Genomic DNA, 16,306 nt, shown 5'->3' on the forward strand with positions numbered 1-16,306 from the left:
TACTTTACCAAGTGTTGTTAAGGATGTGGAGCAACCAAACTTGCATGCTGGTGGGAATATAAAATGATACAGCTGCTTTGGAAAGTATTTTGGCAATTTCTTTAAAAGTTAAACATGCATTTGCCATTTGATCCAGCCATTTTATTCATATTTATGTACTCAAGACTATATATGGATAGTCATAACTCCTTTATTTGTACTAGCCATCAGCTGGAAACAGTCTACAATATACAAGACCTCTGTAGGACAAATTTGAAACTTATGGAACAGCCGTAGGAAGACCTGAATAAGTAAATAAACTGTATTAGTGGATATTAATTCTCTCCAGATTTACCTATAGATTCAATTCAATTTCAATCAAAATTTCAAAGGGATTTTAAAAGGAACTTGGTAAGATTATTTTTAAACTTATATGAAGGCCTACAGGGCCAAGAGTAACCATGACACTTATGAAGAAGAGGTTCAAGGAGAGTGGACTTTCCTAGCAAGTATAAGGACTCAACATTACATACAGTATGGTATGGGTTAAGACCAGTAGGATAAAATAGCCTAGAAATGGTTCCACACAGGAATAGAACTTAGGTTTCAGAAAGTGGTATGTTAGTTTAGAGGAGAAAGAAGGGATTGTTTAATAATTGGACTTGGAGAAAGTAGTTTTCTGGTTTCACATGAGAAAAGATGAAATTGGATTCCTACTTCACATGCTGTTAGAAAAATTCTACATGGATTAAGAGCTTAAAATTTGTCAATAGCAAAATTTTAAAACTTTTAGAGATCAAACATAGGTAAATGTATTTTAGACTTTTGAGTAGGGAAAGATTAAAGAAGACAAAAATTGTTGTCTCTAAAGGAAAAGATCCATAAATTTGGCTACAGTAACATTAAGAATTTTGACCTTTATCTTACACCACATACAAAAAGCAACTCAAAATGGAAGACTTAAACGAAATCATAAAACTTCTAGAAAGAAATAGGGGAAGCTTTATAACATTGACTTTGGCAGTGATTTCTTGGATATGACACCAAAAGCACAGACAATAAAAGCAAAAATGTGGGATGTTTTTGTCCCAGGCATGTGGGACAAGCTCAAACTAAAAAGCTGCTGTACAGCAAAAGAAACAGTCAACAGAGTGAAAAGGCAATGAGAGAAAATATTTACAAACAATAAGTCTGATAAGGGATTAGTATCCAAAGTATATGGGGAACTCCTGCAACTCAACAGCAAAAAATACTGATTCAAAAATGAGTAAAATATTTTAATAGACATTTTTCCAAAAATATACAAATGGCCAACTGGAATATGAAAAGACACTGAGGATCACTAATCATCTTGCAAATGAGATCAAAATCACAAGGTATCACCACACAACTGTTAGGATGGCCAATATTTAAAAAGCGAACAAAGAACCCAGAAAATAGCAAGTGCCGGGGATAGGTGTGGAGAAATTGGAACCATGTGCATTGTTGATAGAATATAAAATGGTGTAGCTTGCTATGGAAACCATAAGGAGGGAGGTTCTTCAAAAAAAATTTGAAAAGGAACTATCATAATCTAGCATCCTTTCCTGGATATTAATCCAAAAGAACTGAAATCTGGATCTCGACAAGATATTTGCACTCTCATGTTCATTGCAGCATTATGCACAGTTCAAGAGGTCGAAACATCTAAATGTCCATTGATAGATGAATGGATAATGTAAATGATATATTTATACAGTAGAGTATTATTTAGCCCTATCATAGGAAATCCTATCATATGCTATAACATAGATAACTCTGAGGGCATTATGCAGGGTGAAATGAGCCAGTCATAGAAGGAGAAATATTGCATGATTCCACTTATATGAGATATCTAAAGTAGTCAAATTCCTAGAAAGAGAAAGTAGAATGGTAGTTGCTAGGGGTTGGGAAGACCATGAAATAGAGAGTTGCTATTTAATGAGTATAGAGTTTCAGTCATGCATGATGAAAAAGTTCTAGAGATTTCCTGTAAAACGATCTGCATATAGTTAATAGTGCTGTTATGTGTACCATACACCTAAAAATTAGTTAAGAACATAGGTTTCATGTTGTATGTTTTGTCCCACAAAAAATTAAGAACTTTCATTTATCAAAAGGTACTTTAAAGAATGTGAAAAGACAAATCATAGACCTTAAGAAGATAATTTCACACAATCTAAAAATAATTTGTATTAAGAATAAAAGATTCCTCAAACTAATAAGAAAAATACAAATAACAGAAAAATGGGCAAAAGTTATAAATGGACATACTACAGAAGAGGCAATACATACTGGTAATAAAAATGTGAAGAGAAGTTCAGCATCATTAATCAAGGGAATGGAAATCAAGAGTATAATAAAATAGCACTTAACACATTTGGTGAAAAAATTAAAAATTGTGGTAATAATAAGTATATATTGATCTATTATCTCCTGACTTGGCTGTTGCCCTAATCCTTTTACTAAAGCTTCTCCATTCATCACTTGGTTGAGTAGATTTTGTCATTAATTAACTTTCATTTCTTCCTTCAAGTATTGTTTGATTCTTTATGTTTGAGATTGTTTGCCATTTATACTTGAATTCCACCTTGGTGAAGTATAGGAAATCATTAATACTAACTTAAGTGGAATATAGAATGCAGAAAAAGTATAGAAAAGGAATTTCATAGGGAGTTGAAGAAGGCTCTGTTTTTAGAACATTTATTTATGAGATGTCCTAAGGTTACAGCAGAGCCAAAGGGTTGTTAAATAGTCATCTCTCCCACTAGTCCATGTGCTCCCTAAAAAAGTACCTGCCACACAGAAGAGTGGAAAGATACAAACAAAAAAGATAAGTATATTGATAGTACTGTAGAGAATTTAAAGCATTGTAGAATTCATTATGAGTACTAGACAACCCACTAAGATTATTGCTTCCCATTTTTTCTCCATCTACTCCGAAAACTGTAGTTATGTTGTCCATTTTTCCCACATTTTTCAGATCTCATTGTACTTAGATATATGTTATGCTCTTAGGAGATTGTCGATATAACTTATTTTTCTAAAAAAATATATGTTAAATAATAAAGTCCAATAACCTTAATTCTTGGTTCTAAGAAGTTACATCTAAATTTCTGGCTTTTTTCCTTTCTAAATAATTGCTAGAAATATATCAATTTTTCTGGCTTGAATTTCAGGTGAACATATTCAGGTTTCCAATTTTGCTGGATGGGTGTCGAAGAACTGTAGGCCTTTTTATTCTTCTTCTGGAGGAGAATGAGTATACTTGTATTCGAGCATATATGTATTATTTTTTCACTTAAAAGAGCTGTGTTCATGTAAATGACTGTTAGAAGTATGTTCTTAGATTTGAAGATTCTACATAAATTTCAGGAATTAAAAAATTTTTATTGTGTAAATTTTTCTATATACAGAAAAATACAGAACAGTGAAATACTTATGGCATACTTATCACCTAAACTTAACAGATTGTTAACATTTTAGTATATTTTTTCTGAAGTAGCTATGATAACATTTTAGCCCTTAATACTTCAGTATGACTCTTTTAAAAAACACTTTTTACAGAACCATTATACCTTTATTTCATCAAAATCAATAATAATTTTTTAATATTATTATTTTCTAGTATCCAGCCTATGTTCAGAGTTCTTTAGTTACCCACAAACTGGCTTTTTAAAGATTGTTTACTGAACCAGGATGCATTTGGTTGTTGACGGTCATAGATTCCTTTGTTCTAGAACAGTTCCCCACCTCCCACCACCTTTTTCCTCTCTTTTTCCTTATCGAAGAAATCAAGACCACAGTTCTATAGACTATTACACCTTCTGTTTCGTGGCATCCTTTACCATGTTAATGTTACTTTAGTCTCAGAATTTCCTGTAAAATTGAAATTAGAGCTAAAGGATTGTTTAGATTCAGATTAAAAATTTCTTCCCCCCAAATACATCATAGATGATGCTGTATACTTAATTTTGTGTCACAAAATCTATTTGTTCAGCTCATAATAATCTAAAATTGATCAATGTGTTCAGGTTCTAGAATTGTTTGTTTTTAAAGTGGAATATATTTACTGAGATAATGTGAAATTTTTGAGAAAATACTTTCATAACTCTAATGCTGGTTTTTGTGGAGTGTTCTTCATATTCCTCAAAGTACTTAATAGAGCATTCAATAAATAAATATTGATTTGTGTTTTAAAGTTTTTTACATATGTATTTTATTTAGGCTTGTTTTCCCTTTCCTGCATGAAAAGATAAGACAGCTTTCTTTTTTCACTCTAGATTTTCAGCTACTGATGTCAGAAACAATAAAAAATTGGAGCACAGAGTTGAGGAAAAGACTCAAGACAGGTATGTAAATAATAAAAATCTAAAGAAACAACAAAATTACCATTCATTTTTATAAAGTCATTATTGGGATAATTGACAAAATTGGAATATGAACTGTAGGTAGAGTACTGTCAGAATTCAGTTTTCTCAATTTGATAGTTGTACTTTGATTATATAACAGAATATTCTGAGATATTTAGGATGAAGAGGCATGATGTGTACAACCTACTTTCAAATGGTTCAGAAAAAGTAAATGATAGGTAATGTGAGAGAGAGTTTGGTAAAGTGTGGATTAATAGGAACTCATATATTGCCAGTGAAAGTATAAATTGGTTCAGCCCTCTGGGAAAGCATTTTATCTCAAGTTTTTAGTTTAGCCAGCAATCTCACTTTTTCTCCTAGAGTAATTATAGAAAGACTACAAAAAGATTTATGTGTAAGGATATTTATATGAGAATATATGACATGAATGAAAGAATTAATGAAAAATTGGCAATAACCTAATTAACAATATGAGACTGATTAAATAAAATTAAAAACTGTTTAAACATTACAAATGATAATGTAAGTCTATATTTATTGGCACAGTGTCTAAAATATTTTTAAGTATCAAAGCTGACTACAAAACTATAGGACCAGTATAACCTATTTTTATTTTTCAGAAAAAAATGCATGTATACAAATACATAAATGTTTATATGTATATGTATATATAATATACACATAAACAACATTTGCATATTTATATATGTGGTTGTATGTACATAGACATTTGGAAAATGACACCTGTATGTTGCCAATGGTTAATTTTGAATAGCAAGCTTGTGATTTTTATTCTTTTTTATGTTAATTGACTTTTTAGAAAGAGTATATTTTGCTTTTCTCACCAAATTTTTCTAAGATAATGCTTCTTATGGAAGTTATGTTTTTTTAAATTTTATACCTTTGCAACTATTTTTTGGTATGCTATAAAAATAATGCTATATTTGCTGATAACTCCATACAAGTTTAGCATATCTGAGTAGTTCTTAAGAGGCTATATTCACAGATTCTTAGCCAAGATCAGCTACTTTTTTTCTGTTACATGGCCAGAGTCTGTTTTCTTAATGCTCTATTAAAGGTCTAAAAAATGTGATGCTGCTTACACAGCTTAGCTGAAGTACATTATTAATTATGGCAAATCAGAAGGCATGTTCTATTAATGGCTCTTGTGTGGTGCCCTTGTGTATAGAACTTGTATATTTACTTTTGATAGTGGATATAACATGTGCTTTGATGTTAATACTGATTATTGTTCTTATAGTTTATTTAATTTTTAGCAGTCAATTTTGAGGGCATTTTCCATTAAAATTTTACGTTTTGCTTTTATTTAACAGATTTTTCTTCAGTTAGTTAAAAATATGGATCCTGAAGCAGGGGGACCACAGATTATCAAAGTGACACCTCTTCAACAAATGCTTGCCTCTTGTACTGGAGCTATACTGACATCACTAATGGGTAAAATAATGTCATTGATACAGATTATGTAACTGAATGAATCAGTGAATCCGTTTGAGTTTCACCATCTGTGAAATAATGGTATTATTATTTACCCTTTATAAATGATACTTTCCCGTCATCAGTATGATAACATGAAAAGAACCCTGGATAGAGAATTAAGAGACTTGAATTTTAGTTCTCACTTTGTCATTCTCAGGGTGAATGCACTTTGGGATTGGCTCTACTCCTCGTTGAGCTTCATTTTTCATCTGTAAAATTGGGGGCTTATGCTAAGAGTTCTTTGTGGTTCCTATCAGTATTAAACTTTTATAACTCTATTATCCTTTTTTTAAAATAGAAAGCAATAAAATATCAACATAATGACTAATACAGAATTTGGGCAATTTAAAGTAGCAACAAATACAAGTTATGTTTTACTCTTGCTTGCATCAATGGCGAATTTCGTAAATTTCTCTGGTCCACATTTTTCTGTTTTTTTTTTTTTTAAGTCAGTTTCTTATAGATACTCTTAGCCAAATGACATAGGTGATAATTTAGTATTTTAACGATTTTACATTAGCTAGTTTATTTAAACAAGATAGCAGATAACTTGAACAAACTATTGCCTTAGTATGCAGTCCGTTTCTTCAGGTCAGAATGTTAGAGTTGTAAAGGCCTTAGAGATCATCCAGTATGACCTTATTCTCAGATGAGGAAAAGTGTTCTTAGTACCATTATTTGGCATTTTTTTCTACTTGGACAAAATACAGCACGAAAATTAAAACCATTCTCCTTTGCCGTGCTGTTCCCAAATGGAATAACACAGCCTCGTGGTAAAGATGATTTATGGCCAGTTTACTCATATTTACATTACCTATAGTTTTTATTTGATGCAGGTGAATTTAATAGCTTAGAAAGACTAATATTATTTGATTACTGATTACTTATAGGATTATTCTCAAATATTTAAATAGATTTTTGGACTAGTAATTTAGTTTTAATGTTAATGGAATTATAGTTGAAAATGACATGTTATAAGACTTGTGAAAGAAGTAATTACATTGTCTTAGTAATCCTCTTCAAACAAAATTCAAGGGCAACAAATAGAATGTTATATTCAAAACCACTTTAAGATAAATAATCTTACCCATTGTACGATTCAATGTATTTTGTGTTCTTTGGACATACATCTCTAAATTCACGTGTCACTTCTTAATTGAAATTTACATATCTTCATAGTGACACCCCTGGATGTTGTTAAAATTCGACTCCAAGCCCAAAACAGCCCATTTTCCAAAGGTATGTACTAGTTATCCTAAAAGTGTTGTTACATTTTTAAATGTTACTGCATTCATTTATATTTGAATAATTCTTTTTGTCAGTTTTTAAAAATTGATTCTTCTTTATCCTCATGCAGAAACAGTTTTTCATCACTTAGTTGCACATAATGAAATCTATATAGAAAACAAATATGTATATATAACACTTTTATGAACCTACTAATTACGGCAGAGGATGATTTTATATTTGGGTATGTGTCTTATAAGTAAGAACAGAATTGTACTTGTAACTGACTTGAGAATTTAGCTTCCTCCTTAGTCTAAGAGTGTGCCGATCCCGGAACATCAACAGTCATCCAACTGTTGCTTGAATACAACGATAGGAAATTTATTTATCTTATAAGGCAACTTGATTAATCGCTAGATAGTATAGTTTATTTGGAATTCAAGAAGAGTAATTTTGTATTTTTATTAGATGGGCAAAAATAGCAATTCCTTGATCAATTTTTATAGTTTTATAAATATAATGGCACTTCAAAACATGTTTAAATAGCAGAAAACTGCCTGGACTATGAGGATTTGGCTCACACATAAATGTCGCTCTGTTGAACACATATCAGTGAGATGAAATGAACAACTGGCATAATTCAGATGAATGACAGGATAGATGGATTGTAGGAAGACATAAAAAGTAAGCTCATTTCCTGCACATTAAAAGCAGAAGGAGGCACTTGAGTTATGTATTATGAAACTCACAGAATTATATATGGTCAAACAGAGATGATAATTTTGGCATAAGAATGAGTCCAGTAATGGGAAGGAGTCTGTTAGAGAAAGTGGTAAATTATACAGGAGGTGACGAATGTCTAAACTGAGTAGTGTAAATACAGAAAAAGGGACAGAGCATAACATTTACATTGATGGAGAAGCACATTTTTTTATTATTATTTTAATTGAGAAACAATTGACATAAATATTGCATTAGTTTTAGGTATGCAGCATGATGATTTGGTACATGTATATGTTGCAAAATGGTCACCATGATAAGTTTAGACAACACATCCATCACCTCACATAGTTAAGAAATTTGTTTTTTCTTGTCATGAGAACTTTTGAGATCTACTCTCTTAGCAACTTTGCAGATATACTTTAGATTTCATAATATATGTTTCTCTGCATTTCCCCTTCACACCACAGTTTTCTTGTGGTCAAATAGAGAAGACACACACACCCATGTTCTCTTTTCATAACAGGTTTTCCTTCTTTATCTTTCCTCTCCATTCCCTCAGATAACTGAAAAGAATTTATTTTTGTGTGCATTTGCTTACTACAGTTCTGAAAGCATAAAATCCACTAATTTATGCTATTACTTTATACAACTGTGAATTTAGATCCCAGAGTTATGTCATTAAGCAAATCAAATAAGTACATTTCATCCTAAAAGGTGAGGACAAGGTTATATCTCCTTATAATTTTCTAGTCCCCTCATTGTAATTTCAATTTGTTCATCAGGAAAAATAACAAATTTTTGTGAAGTAGTTGTTGACTGTCAGAATCTTCTTTGTTAGGAAAATGTTTTGTATATAGTAATGGACTTATGGATCACCTATGTGTCTGTGAAGAAGAAGGCAGCAGAGCGTGGTATAAGAAGCCAGGATGTTTTCAGGGAACATTGGTAAGGAGATTATATTATAATCACGGTATATTTTTATTTATATGTTTACTCTTATGTATGAAAGGTTTTTCAAATTGTAGGAAAGTAAAATTTCATCATATGGTTCACACACTTATCCACAAGTAAAAAGATATTGAAGTAGGAAAAGGGAAGTACTTCTTTGCTTTTAACTCTATTAATTTTCCTTTCATCTGTTCATGCTTTCTTATGTAGAAAGAATAAAAGAGAGTAAACTTTTTAAATTAAATTTTTGTATTTTAGATAATTGTAAATTATGTGCAATTTTAAGAAAAATGTACAGATAGATCTTATGTACCCTTTTCCCAGTTTCCCCCAAATGGTAACATTGCAAAACAAGTACAATATCACAACTAGGATATCAACATTGGTACAGTTAAGATATAGAGCAATTCCATCACCACAAGGATCCCTCTATTTCCTCTTACACTCACACCCATTTCCTTTGTGCACTCCCTTGCTTTTTTGTTGTTATCTCTGGCAACTATGTGCTTTTTCAATGGTAGATGATCACTGTTATTGTTGCAAGGTTTAAAACCTTATTCACTGTGACTATTCATTTTCCTGCTTAGAGTTTTAATTTAATTTTATTATTATTTTTTAATTAATATTTTTATGGTGGCATTGGTTAACAAAATCCAGTAAGTTTCAGCTGTACACTTTAACAGTAAAGCATATATATACATTTACACTATGTGTTCACCTCCTATAGTTAGATTTCTTTCTGTCACCATATATTGACCCCCTCTCCCTTCTTAATTCCTGGCAACTACTAGTTTGTTCTCCATTTATATAATTTAGTAATTTCAAGAATTTTATACAAATGGAATTATAACATATATAATACATCAAGGTTGGCACTTTCTGCTTAGCATAATTATGTGGAGGTTCATCTAAATTGTTGCATTATCAATAGTTTGTTCATTTTTATTGCTCAGCAGTATTTTTTGATATGGATATACGACATTTTGTTTCCTGGATGTGTTCCAGCTGCTACATATCTTGACGTACAGATTTTTGTGTGAAAGTGTTAAAAAGAAAACTACTCACAGTTTTTCTCTCTGAACACTGCTTACAATACTTCTGAACCAGATGTGGGTTTTTTTCCCTCACACTGAGCAATTCTCCATTTCTTCATGGACACCTACTAGGTATCCTAGAATTTAACTCAATTCTGACATTATGTACCTGAGTTAGCATCACATTCCAAGGTTAAGGGCTCAGTCTCACAAGATTGCTTCTACTTCAGATGCCAATTACAAGTCCAAGTTGTCACCTGTGTTTCTGACCGATTGACTATAAATTGAAGTTCCTATGACTCCTTCCTTGGGTTTGAAAATTTGCTAGAATGGTTCACAGAACTCAGGAAATAGTTTTACTTACTAGATTACCAGTTTATTGTGCAAGTATACAATTCGGGAAGAGCCGAGTAGAAGAGATACATAGGGCAAGGCTTGGGGGAAGGGATTTGGTGCTTCCATTCCCTCTCCAAGTGTGCTGCTGTCCCAGCACCTCCATGTGGTCACCATCCTAACAACTTCCAATCTCCATACTTTAGGGATTTTTATGGAGGCTTTATTATGTGTGATTGATTAAGTCACTGGCCATTGGGGATTGATTCAGCTTCCAGTCCTTCTCCCTCCCCCAGGGCCCGTGAGGTTGGAGAGTAGGGTAGAGTAGGGGAATGGGGCTGAAAGTTCCAAGCTCTACAGGCATACATAATTTTATATGTTTTGCTTGATGGTGCTTCCCAGATACTGCATTTTTTTTTTTTTTTCCAAATTGAAGGTTTGTGGTAGCCCTGTGTAAAGCAAGTCTGTTGGTGCCATTTTATAACAGAATTTACTCACTTTGTGTGTCTGTCACATTTTGGTAGTTCTTGCAGTTTTCCATACTTTCTCATTATTTTTATATTTGTTATGGTGATCTGTGATCAGCAATCTTTGATGTTACTATTATATTGTTTTGAGGTGCCACAAATCATGAGACAGCGAACTTAATCGTGTGTGTTCTGGCTGCTCCCTTTATCAGCCGTTCTCCATCCCTTTCCCCCTCCTCAGATGTCCCTATTAGCTGAAACACAACAATAATGAAATTAGGCCAGTTAATAGCCCTTTGGTAGCCTCCATATGTTCAAGTGAAAGGAAGAGTTGCATGTCTCACTTTAACTCAAAAGTTAGGAATGATTACGCTTGGTGAGGAAGGCATGTCGAAAGCCGAGATAGGCTGGGAGTTAGGCCTCTTGTGCCTGGTAGCCAAGTTGTGAATGCAAAGGAAAAGCTTTTGAAGGAAATTAAGCGTGCTATTTCAGTGAACACACCAATGATAAGAAGGTGAAACAGACAATTGCTGATAGGGAGAAAGTTTTAGTGGTTTGGATAGAGAATCAAACTATCCACAACATTCTCTTAAGTCAGCCTAATCCAGAGGAAGGCCCTAATGCTCTTCTATTCTGTGAAAAGTGAGGAATCTACAGAAGGAAAATTTGAAGCTGGCTGAGGTTGGTTCATAAGATTTAAGGAAAGAAGTGGTCTTTATAAAATAAATGTGCACGGTGAAGCAGCAAGTGCTGATGTAGGTAGGATCTGCAGCAAGTTATCCAGAAGATCTGGCTAAGATGATTAATGAAGGTAGCTACACTAAATCACAGATTTTGCACTAGACGAAACAGCCTTGTATTGGAAGATGCCATCTAGGACTTTCATAGCTAGAGAGGAGAAGTCAATGCCTGGCCTCAAAGCTTCAAAGGACAGGCTGTGTTGTTAGGGGCTATTGTAGCTGGTGATTTTAAATTAAAGTCAGTGCTCGTTTACTATTTTGAAAATCCTAGGGCCCTTAAGAATTATGCTCAGTTTGTGCTGCCTGTGCGCTATAAATGGAACAACAAAGCCTGGATGACAGCATCTCTGTTTGTAACATGGTTTACTGAATATTTTAGCCCTTTTTGAGACCTACTGCTCAGGAAAAAAGATTCTTTTCAAAATATTACTGCTCATTTGCAGTGCACTTGGTCACCCAAGAGCTCTGATGGAGATAGACAACGAGATTGATGTTTCCATGCCTTCTAACACAACATCCATTCTGCAGCCCATCGACCAAGGAGCAGTTTTGACTTTCATGTCTTATTATTTAAGAAATGCATTTCATAAGGCTATAGCTTCCATACATAGTGAGTCCTCTGATGGACATGGGCAAAGTCAATTGAAAACCTGGAAAGGATTCCCTGTTCTAGATACCATTAAGAACAGTCATGATTATCAACATTAATAGGAGTTTGGAAGAAGTTAATTCCAGCCTTCTTAGATGACTTTGAGGGTTTCAAGCCTTGAGTGGAGGAAGTAACTGCAGATGTGGTGGAAACAGCAAGAGAATTAGAAGTGGAGCCTGAAGATGTGACTGAATTGCTGCAATCTCATGATAAAACTTGAACAGATGAGGAGTTGCTTCTTATGAGCAGAGAAGGTGGTTTTTTGTGATGGAATATTCCTGGTGAAGATGCTGTGAAGACTGTTGAAATGACAGCAAAACAAAGGATTTAGAATGTTACATAAACTTAGTTAATATAGTAGAGTTTGAGAGGATTAACTCCAATTTTGAAAGAAGTTATACTGCGAGTATAATATTATCAAACAGCATCACATGCTACCGAGAAATTGTTCGTGAAAGGAAGAATCAATCAATGCGGCAAACTTCACTGCTGTCTTATTTTAAGAAATTGCCACAGCCACCCCAGCCTTCAGCAATTACCACCCTGATCAGTCAGCAGCCATCAACATCAAGGCAAGGCACTCCACCAGCGAAAAGATTACGGCTTGCTGAAGGCTCAGCTGATGATTAGCATTAGCAATAACGTATTTTTTTAATTAAAGTACATACATTTTTTGGACATAATAGACTACAGAGTAGTGTAAACCTGTTTGTACACTGGGAAACCAAAATTTTTGTGACTGTATTGCGATACTCACTTTATTGCAGTGGTCTGGAACTGAACTTGAAATATCTCTGAGGTGTGCCTGTAATTACTTGGTTCCCCTGGCAACCAGCCCCCTCCCCCCATCTTATGGTTATCTAGGGGCTTTCCAAAAATCCCTTCATTAACATAAACTCTGATGTGGTCGAAAGGGGCTTTTTATTAATTAACAAAATACACTCCTTTCACCTTTGTCTGGAGCTATTTCGGGATTGAGGACAAAACACCAAATATTATAACAAAAGAAGCTTCCATTGCTCTTTATTACTTAGGAAATGATAAGATTTGGTGTGCTCTGTGTCACAAACCAGGGACAAAGACCAAAAGATCTATTTCTTATTTTAAATCATAATATCAGTATAAGTCTTTCTGTGGGATAAGTACTCATGACTTATCCCGGCAGTTGCTGGATCATATGGTAGTTTTATGTTTAGGGTTTGTTAGTGTAAGAATGTCCAAACCTGGAGAAACTTTTTGTAAGAGTTTATTAGAGTTTATTTGAGCCAAACAGAGGATACGCCTGGAAGGAACGTCTTAACAGAGAAAAATGCTTCTCAGAGTGACAGTTTGTTGTTTCTTTTATGCATTTAGAATTGAGAGAAGTAAGGAAGATTACATGAAGGTGGGAGACAGCAAGGTGGGGATCAGATTATAGGGTAGTTAAGGTTATGTGCCCTCCGGAATGTGGTTACATTTATTTCAATTTAGATATGTTAGTCTAGATACACAAAAACAATGGATGGTTTGCTTAAGGCAAAGAGTTACATGCTTGGGGCTTGACCTGCCCAGTTAGAAATTTTTGATCCAATCACCCTGTGCGGTTACTTTCTGTTGAATCCTCTTTGGTCCACACCGGATAGAGCTCAAAGTCCAGGTCCCCCACTCAGCCTCCACTGACACACTGTGGGGGAGTACCTCTTTACTGTTGGACAGGTGCAATGGTCTAAATGTTTGTGTGACCTCTTCCCCTCTGCTCCCCAAATTCATATGTTGAAATCCTGATGCCTGGTATGATGGTATTAGTAGGTGTGGCCTTTGGGTGGTGATTAGGTCATGAGGGTAGAGACCTCATGAATGAGATTAATGGCCTTATAAAAGAGATTCCAGAGAGCTGTCTTGCCTCTTTCGCCATGTGAGGGTACAGTGAGAAGGCCCTCGAGTGACCTTGCTGGCACTGTGATCTTGGACTTGGATTTTGGACTAAGCTGTCAATATAAATTGATAATGTTTTCATTATCAATCAATGGAAATATTTTCTAATTTCTCTCATAATTTCTTTTGCCTTGGATTACTTAGATGTATAATACTTATTTTCCCAATAATTGGAATTTTTTGTAGATATCTTATCGTTCTTGGTTGTCAGTTTAATTCCAATGTGGTCAGAGAACATACTTTGTAAGTTTTAAGGGTTTTTTTGTTTGTTTTTTGTTTTAATTTGGTGAGTTGGTGAATGGCCCTACAGATGATCTGTCTTGGTGAATATTTTATATGCACTTATTAATTTTTTTTCTTATAAACAACAGAAGTTTATTTCTCACAGTTCTGGAAGCCAGAAGTCTGAGATCAGGGTGCCAGCAAGGTTGAGTGAGGGCCCTCTTCCAGATTAAAGATTTCTTGCCATGTCCTTACATATAGAAGGGCATCTTGTATGCACTTTAAAACCTTTATTCTGCAATTGTTTCTTACTGATTTTTTTTTGTTTTATCAATCACTAATAGAGGATGTAAAAATCTTTAGTTATGATTAAACATTTATCTGCTTTCATTTGAGTTCTGTCAGGTTTGCTTCAGGGTTTTGAAAGCACTGTTATTGGAGACATACACTTTCATACCTGATTTGTTTTTATGATAATGAATGTCTTTATCACTGGTAATGTGTGCTTTTTGCCACTCTCACAGGCAAAAAACTGCAGACTTGCAAATCTCACTCATTGCACTTTGTCTTTTAATGGCACACTTCCATTTAGTTTCTGCTTGCTTTTGGTTTCTCTCCAGAGATTTCAAATATTGTGTTTCAGTGATGTTTTCTCAGATTTCATAATTGGTGGGGAGAGTTAATCCGACCAGTTCTCTGCTTTCTTTTTATAATAATCTTTGAAAAACTTGGTTTCTTAGAACTAAGTAGGACAGTCCAAAGCCAAGTAATATAGATTTTATTCTATAAGCAGAAAGTATCATCCAGTAATACTTTACTTGTGTTTGAAAGTTGAGAAAATTCCTTTTTTAAAAAAAAATTATATCTACATAAATCTGAAAAGCTTACATGTTAGAAACAACCACTTGAGAGAATCAAATTACCACTCATTATTAGTATAAACTTTTTGTATCTCAGGTTCAGGGATATATTATGACTACGTTTTTCTATTATAATTTTAGGATGCCTTTTGGAAAATCATTCGCAATGAGGGCATTAAATCCCTGTGGAGTGGCCTTCCCCCTACCTTGTAAGTTGAAATTAATATTTTTCTTACTAAATGATAGTGGCTGTTTTTATAATCGGCATGATTAGACAAAATTGTGCATTTTTGATATTTGAACTTTTTTATTTTCGAAAGCATTTTTTTATGAGTCCCACAACCACGCATACATCTGATGACTTGCTAGGACTCACAGAACCTAAAGAAGGTTATACTCATATCTGTAGTTGATTACAGCAAAAAGATACAAAGCATAATCAGTAAGGGGAAAAGACACATGAGAAGTTGATCAAACAATAGGCTCCAGAGTCTCCCCTCATGACATTGCACAGGATGTTTTTATTCTTTTAGTACGGAGCTATAGCAGCATGTGCAAAGTATTTCTACCTTAAAGCGTACTTGAATTCTAGAGTCTAGGGCTTTTATTGGGGGTTTTGGCATAGGCACATCCTGTCTTTGTGACTAGCTCTGATTACCAAAACTCCAGACCCCCAAAATGAAATTAGATGTTTACAAAAATCACATTATTTGCACAAATCAATCTAGACAAATTGGTTTAATGCTCCAGACATACCAAAAACAAAAACAAAAAAACACCTTGTAATAGGGACTATTCCAAGAGTTAAATTTCTTGTAGTTGGCCAAAGGGCAGGCATACAGATATGCCCTCCTGAACATATAGGAGTTTTGAGAAACCAGGCCTGCAGTGTTGTATTTTATTTTCACATTCAGAAATCAAGAATTTGGTGTTTGTTCAACTTTTTGTTTATTTTACTAAAATAATGCGATATTGTAATAAGTATACTTTCCCTTTTCCAGCTAATTTTAATTCTCTACTAACTAGCTATTATGTGAATTATTGTGATAAATTAGTAAGGCTAAATGTAAAATCCCAGCTAATACCTTTCTTTCTAATTTATCTTTTTATGGAATAAATTAGTCAACTTTGAGGCATACATTTTAAACATTGCCCAAGATTATAAAGTTAGTAGCAGATCCAAGACCAGCAGTCAATCCTATTTCTAAATTCAGTAATCAAACTTCACTCTAGAACATTAGGCATTTCACAGTATAGTCTATGAATGTCCTTTAGTTAGTCCTTAAACATAGACTGGTTTCTTGTTGCATTAATATTTATGA

At 33.8% G+C, this 16,306-nt stretch overlaps 1 protein-coding gene across 5 annotated transcripts in view; it reads left to right on the forward strand.

The window, feature by feature from the left end:
* The window catches only part of SLC25A40 (solute carrier family 25 member 40), a 49,225-nt gene that overhangs the window by 14,292 nt on the left and 18,627 nt on the right, over positions 1 to 16,306 (forward strand). For all 5 annotated transcript variants that reach the window (XM_023533410.1, XM_011364084.2, XM_011364064.2 and 2 more), the window contains exons 2-6: positions 4,281 to 4,349; positions 5,705 to 5,825; positions 7,047 to 7,106; positions 8,656 to 8,762; positions 15,126 to 15,193. In XM_023533410.1, the coding sequence (XP_023389178.1) occupies positions 5,729 to 5,825; positions 7,047 to 7,106; positions 8,656 to 8,762; positions 15,126 to 15,193 (332 nt within the window). In that variant the 5' untranslated portion in view covers positions 4,281 to 4,349; positions 5,705 to 5,728. The remainder of the gene's footprint in view (positions 1 to 4,280; positions 4,350 to 5,704; positions 5,826 to 7,046; positions 7,107 to 8,655; positions 8,763 to 15,125; positions 15,194 to 16,306) is intronic.

This window comes from Pteropus vampyrus, unplaced genomic scaffold (genome assembly GCF_000151845.1).
Source record: "Pteropus vampyrus isolate Shadow unplaced genomic scaffold, Pvam_2.0 Scaffold4, whole genome shotgun sequence".
NCBI lineage: Eukaryota > Metazoa > Chordata > Mammalia > Chiroptera > Pteropodidae > Pteropus > Pteropus vampyrus.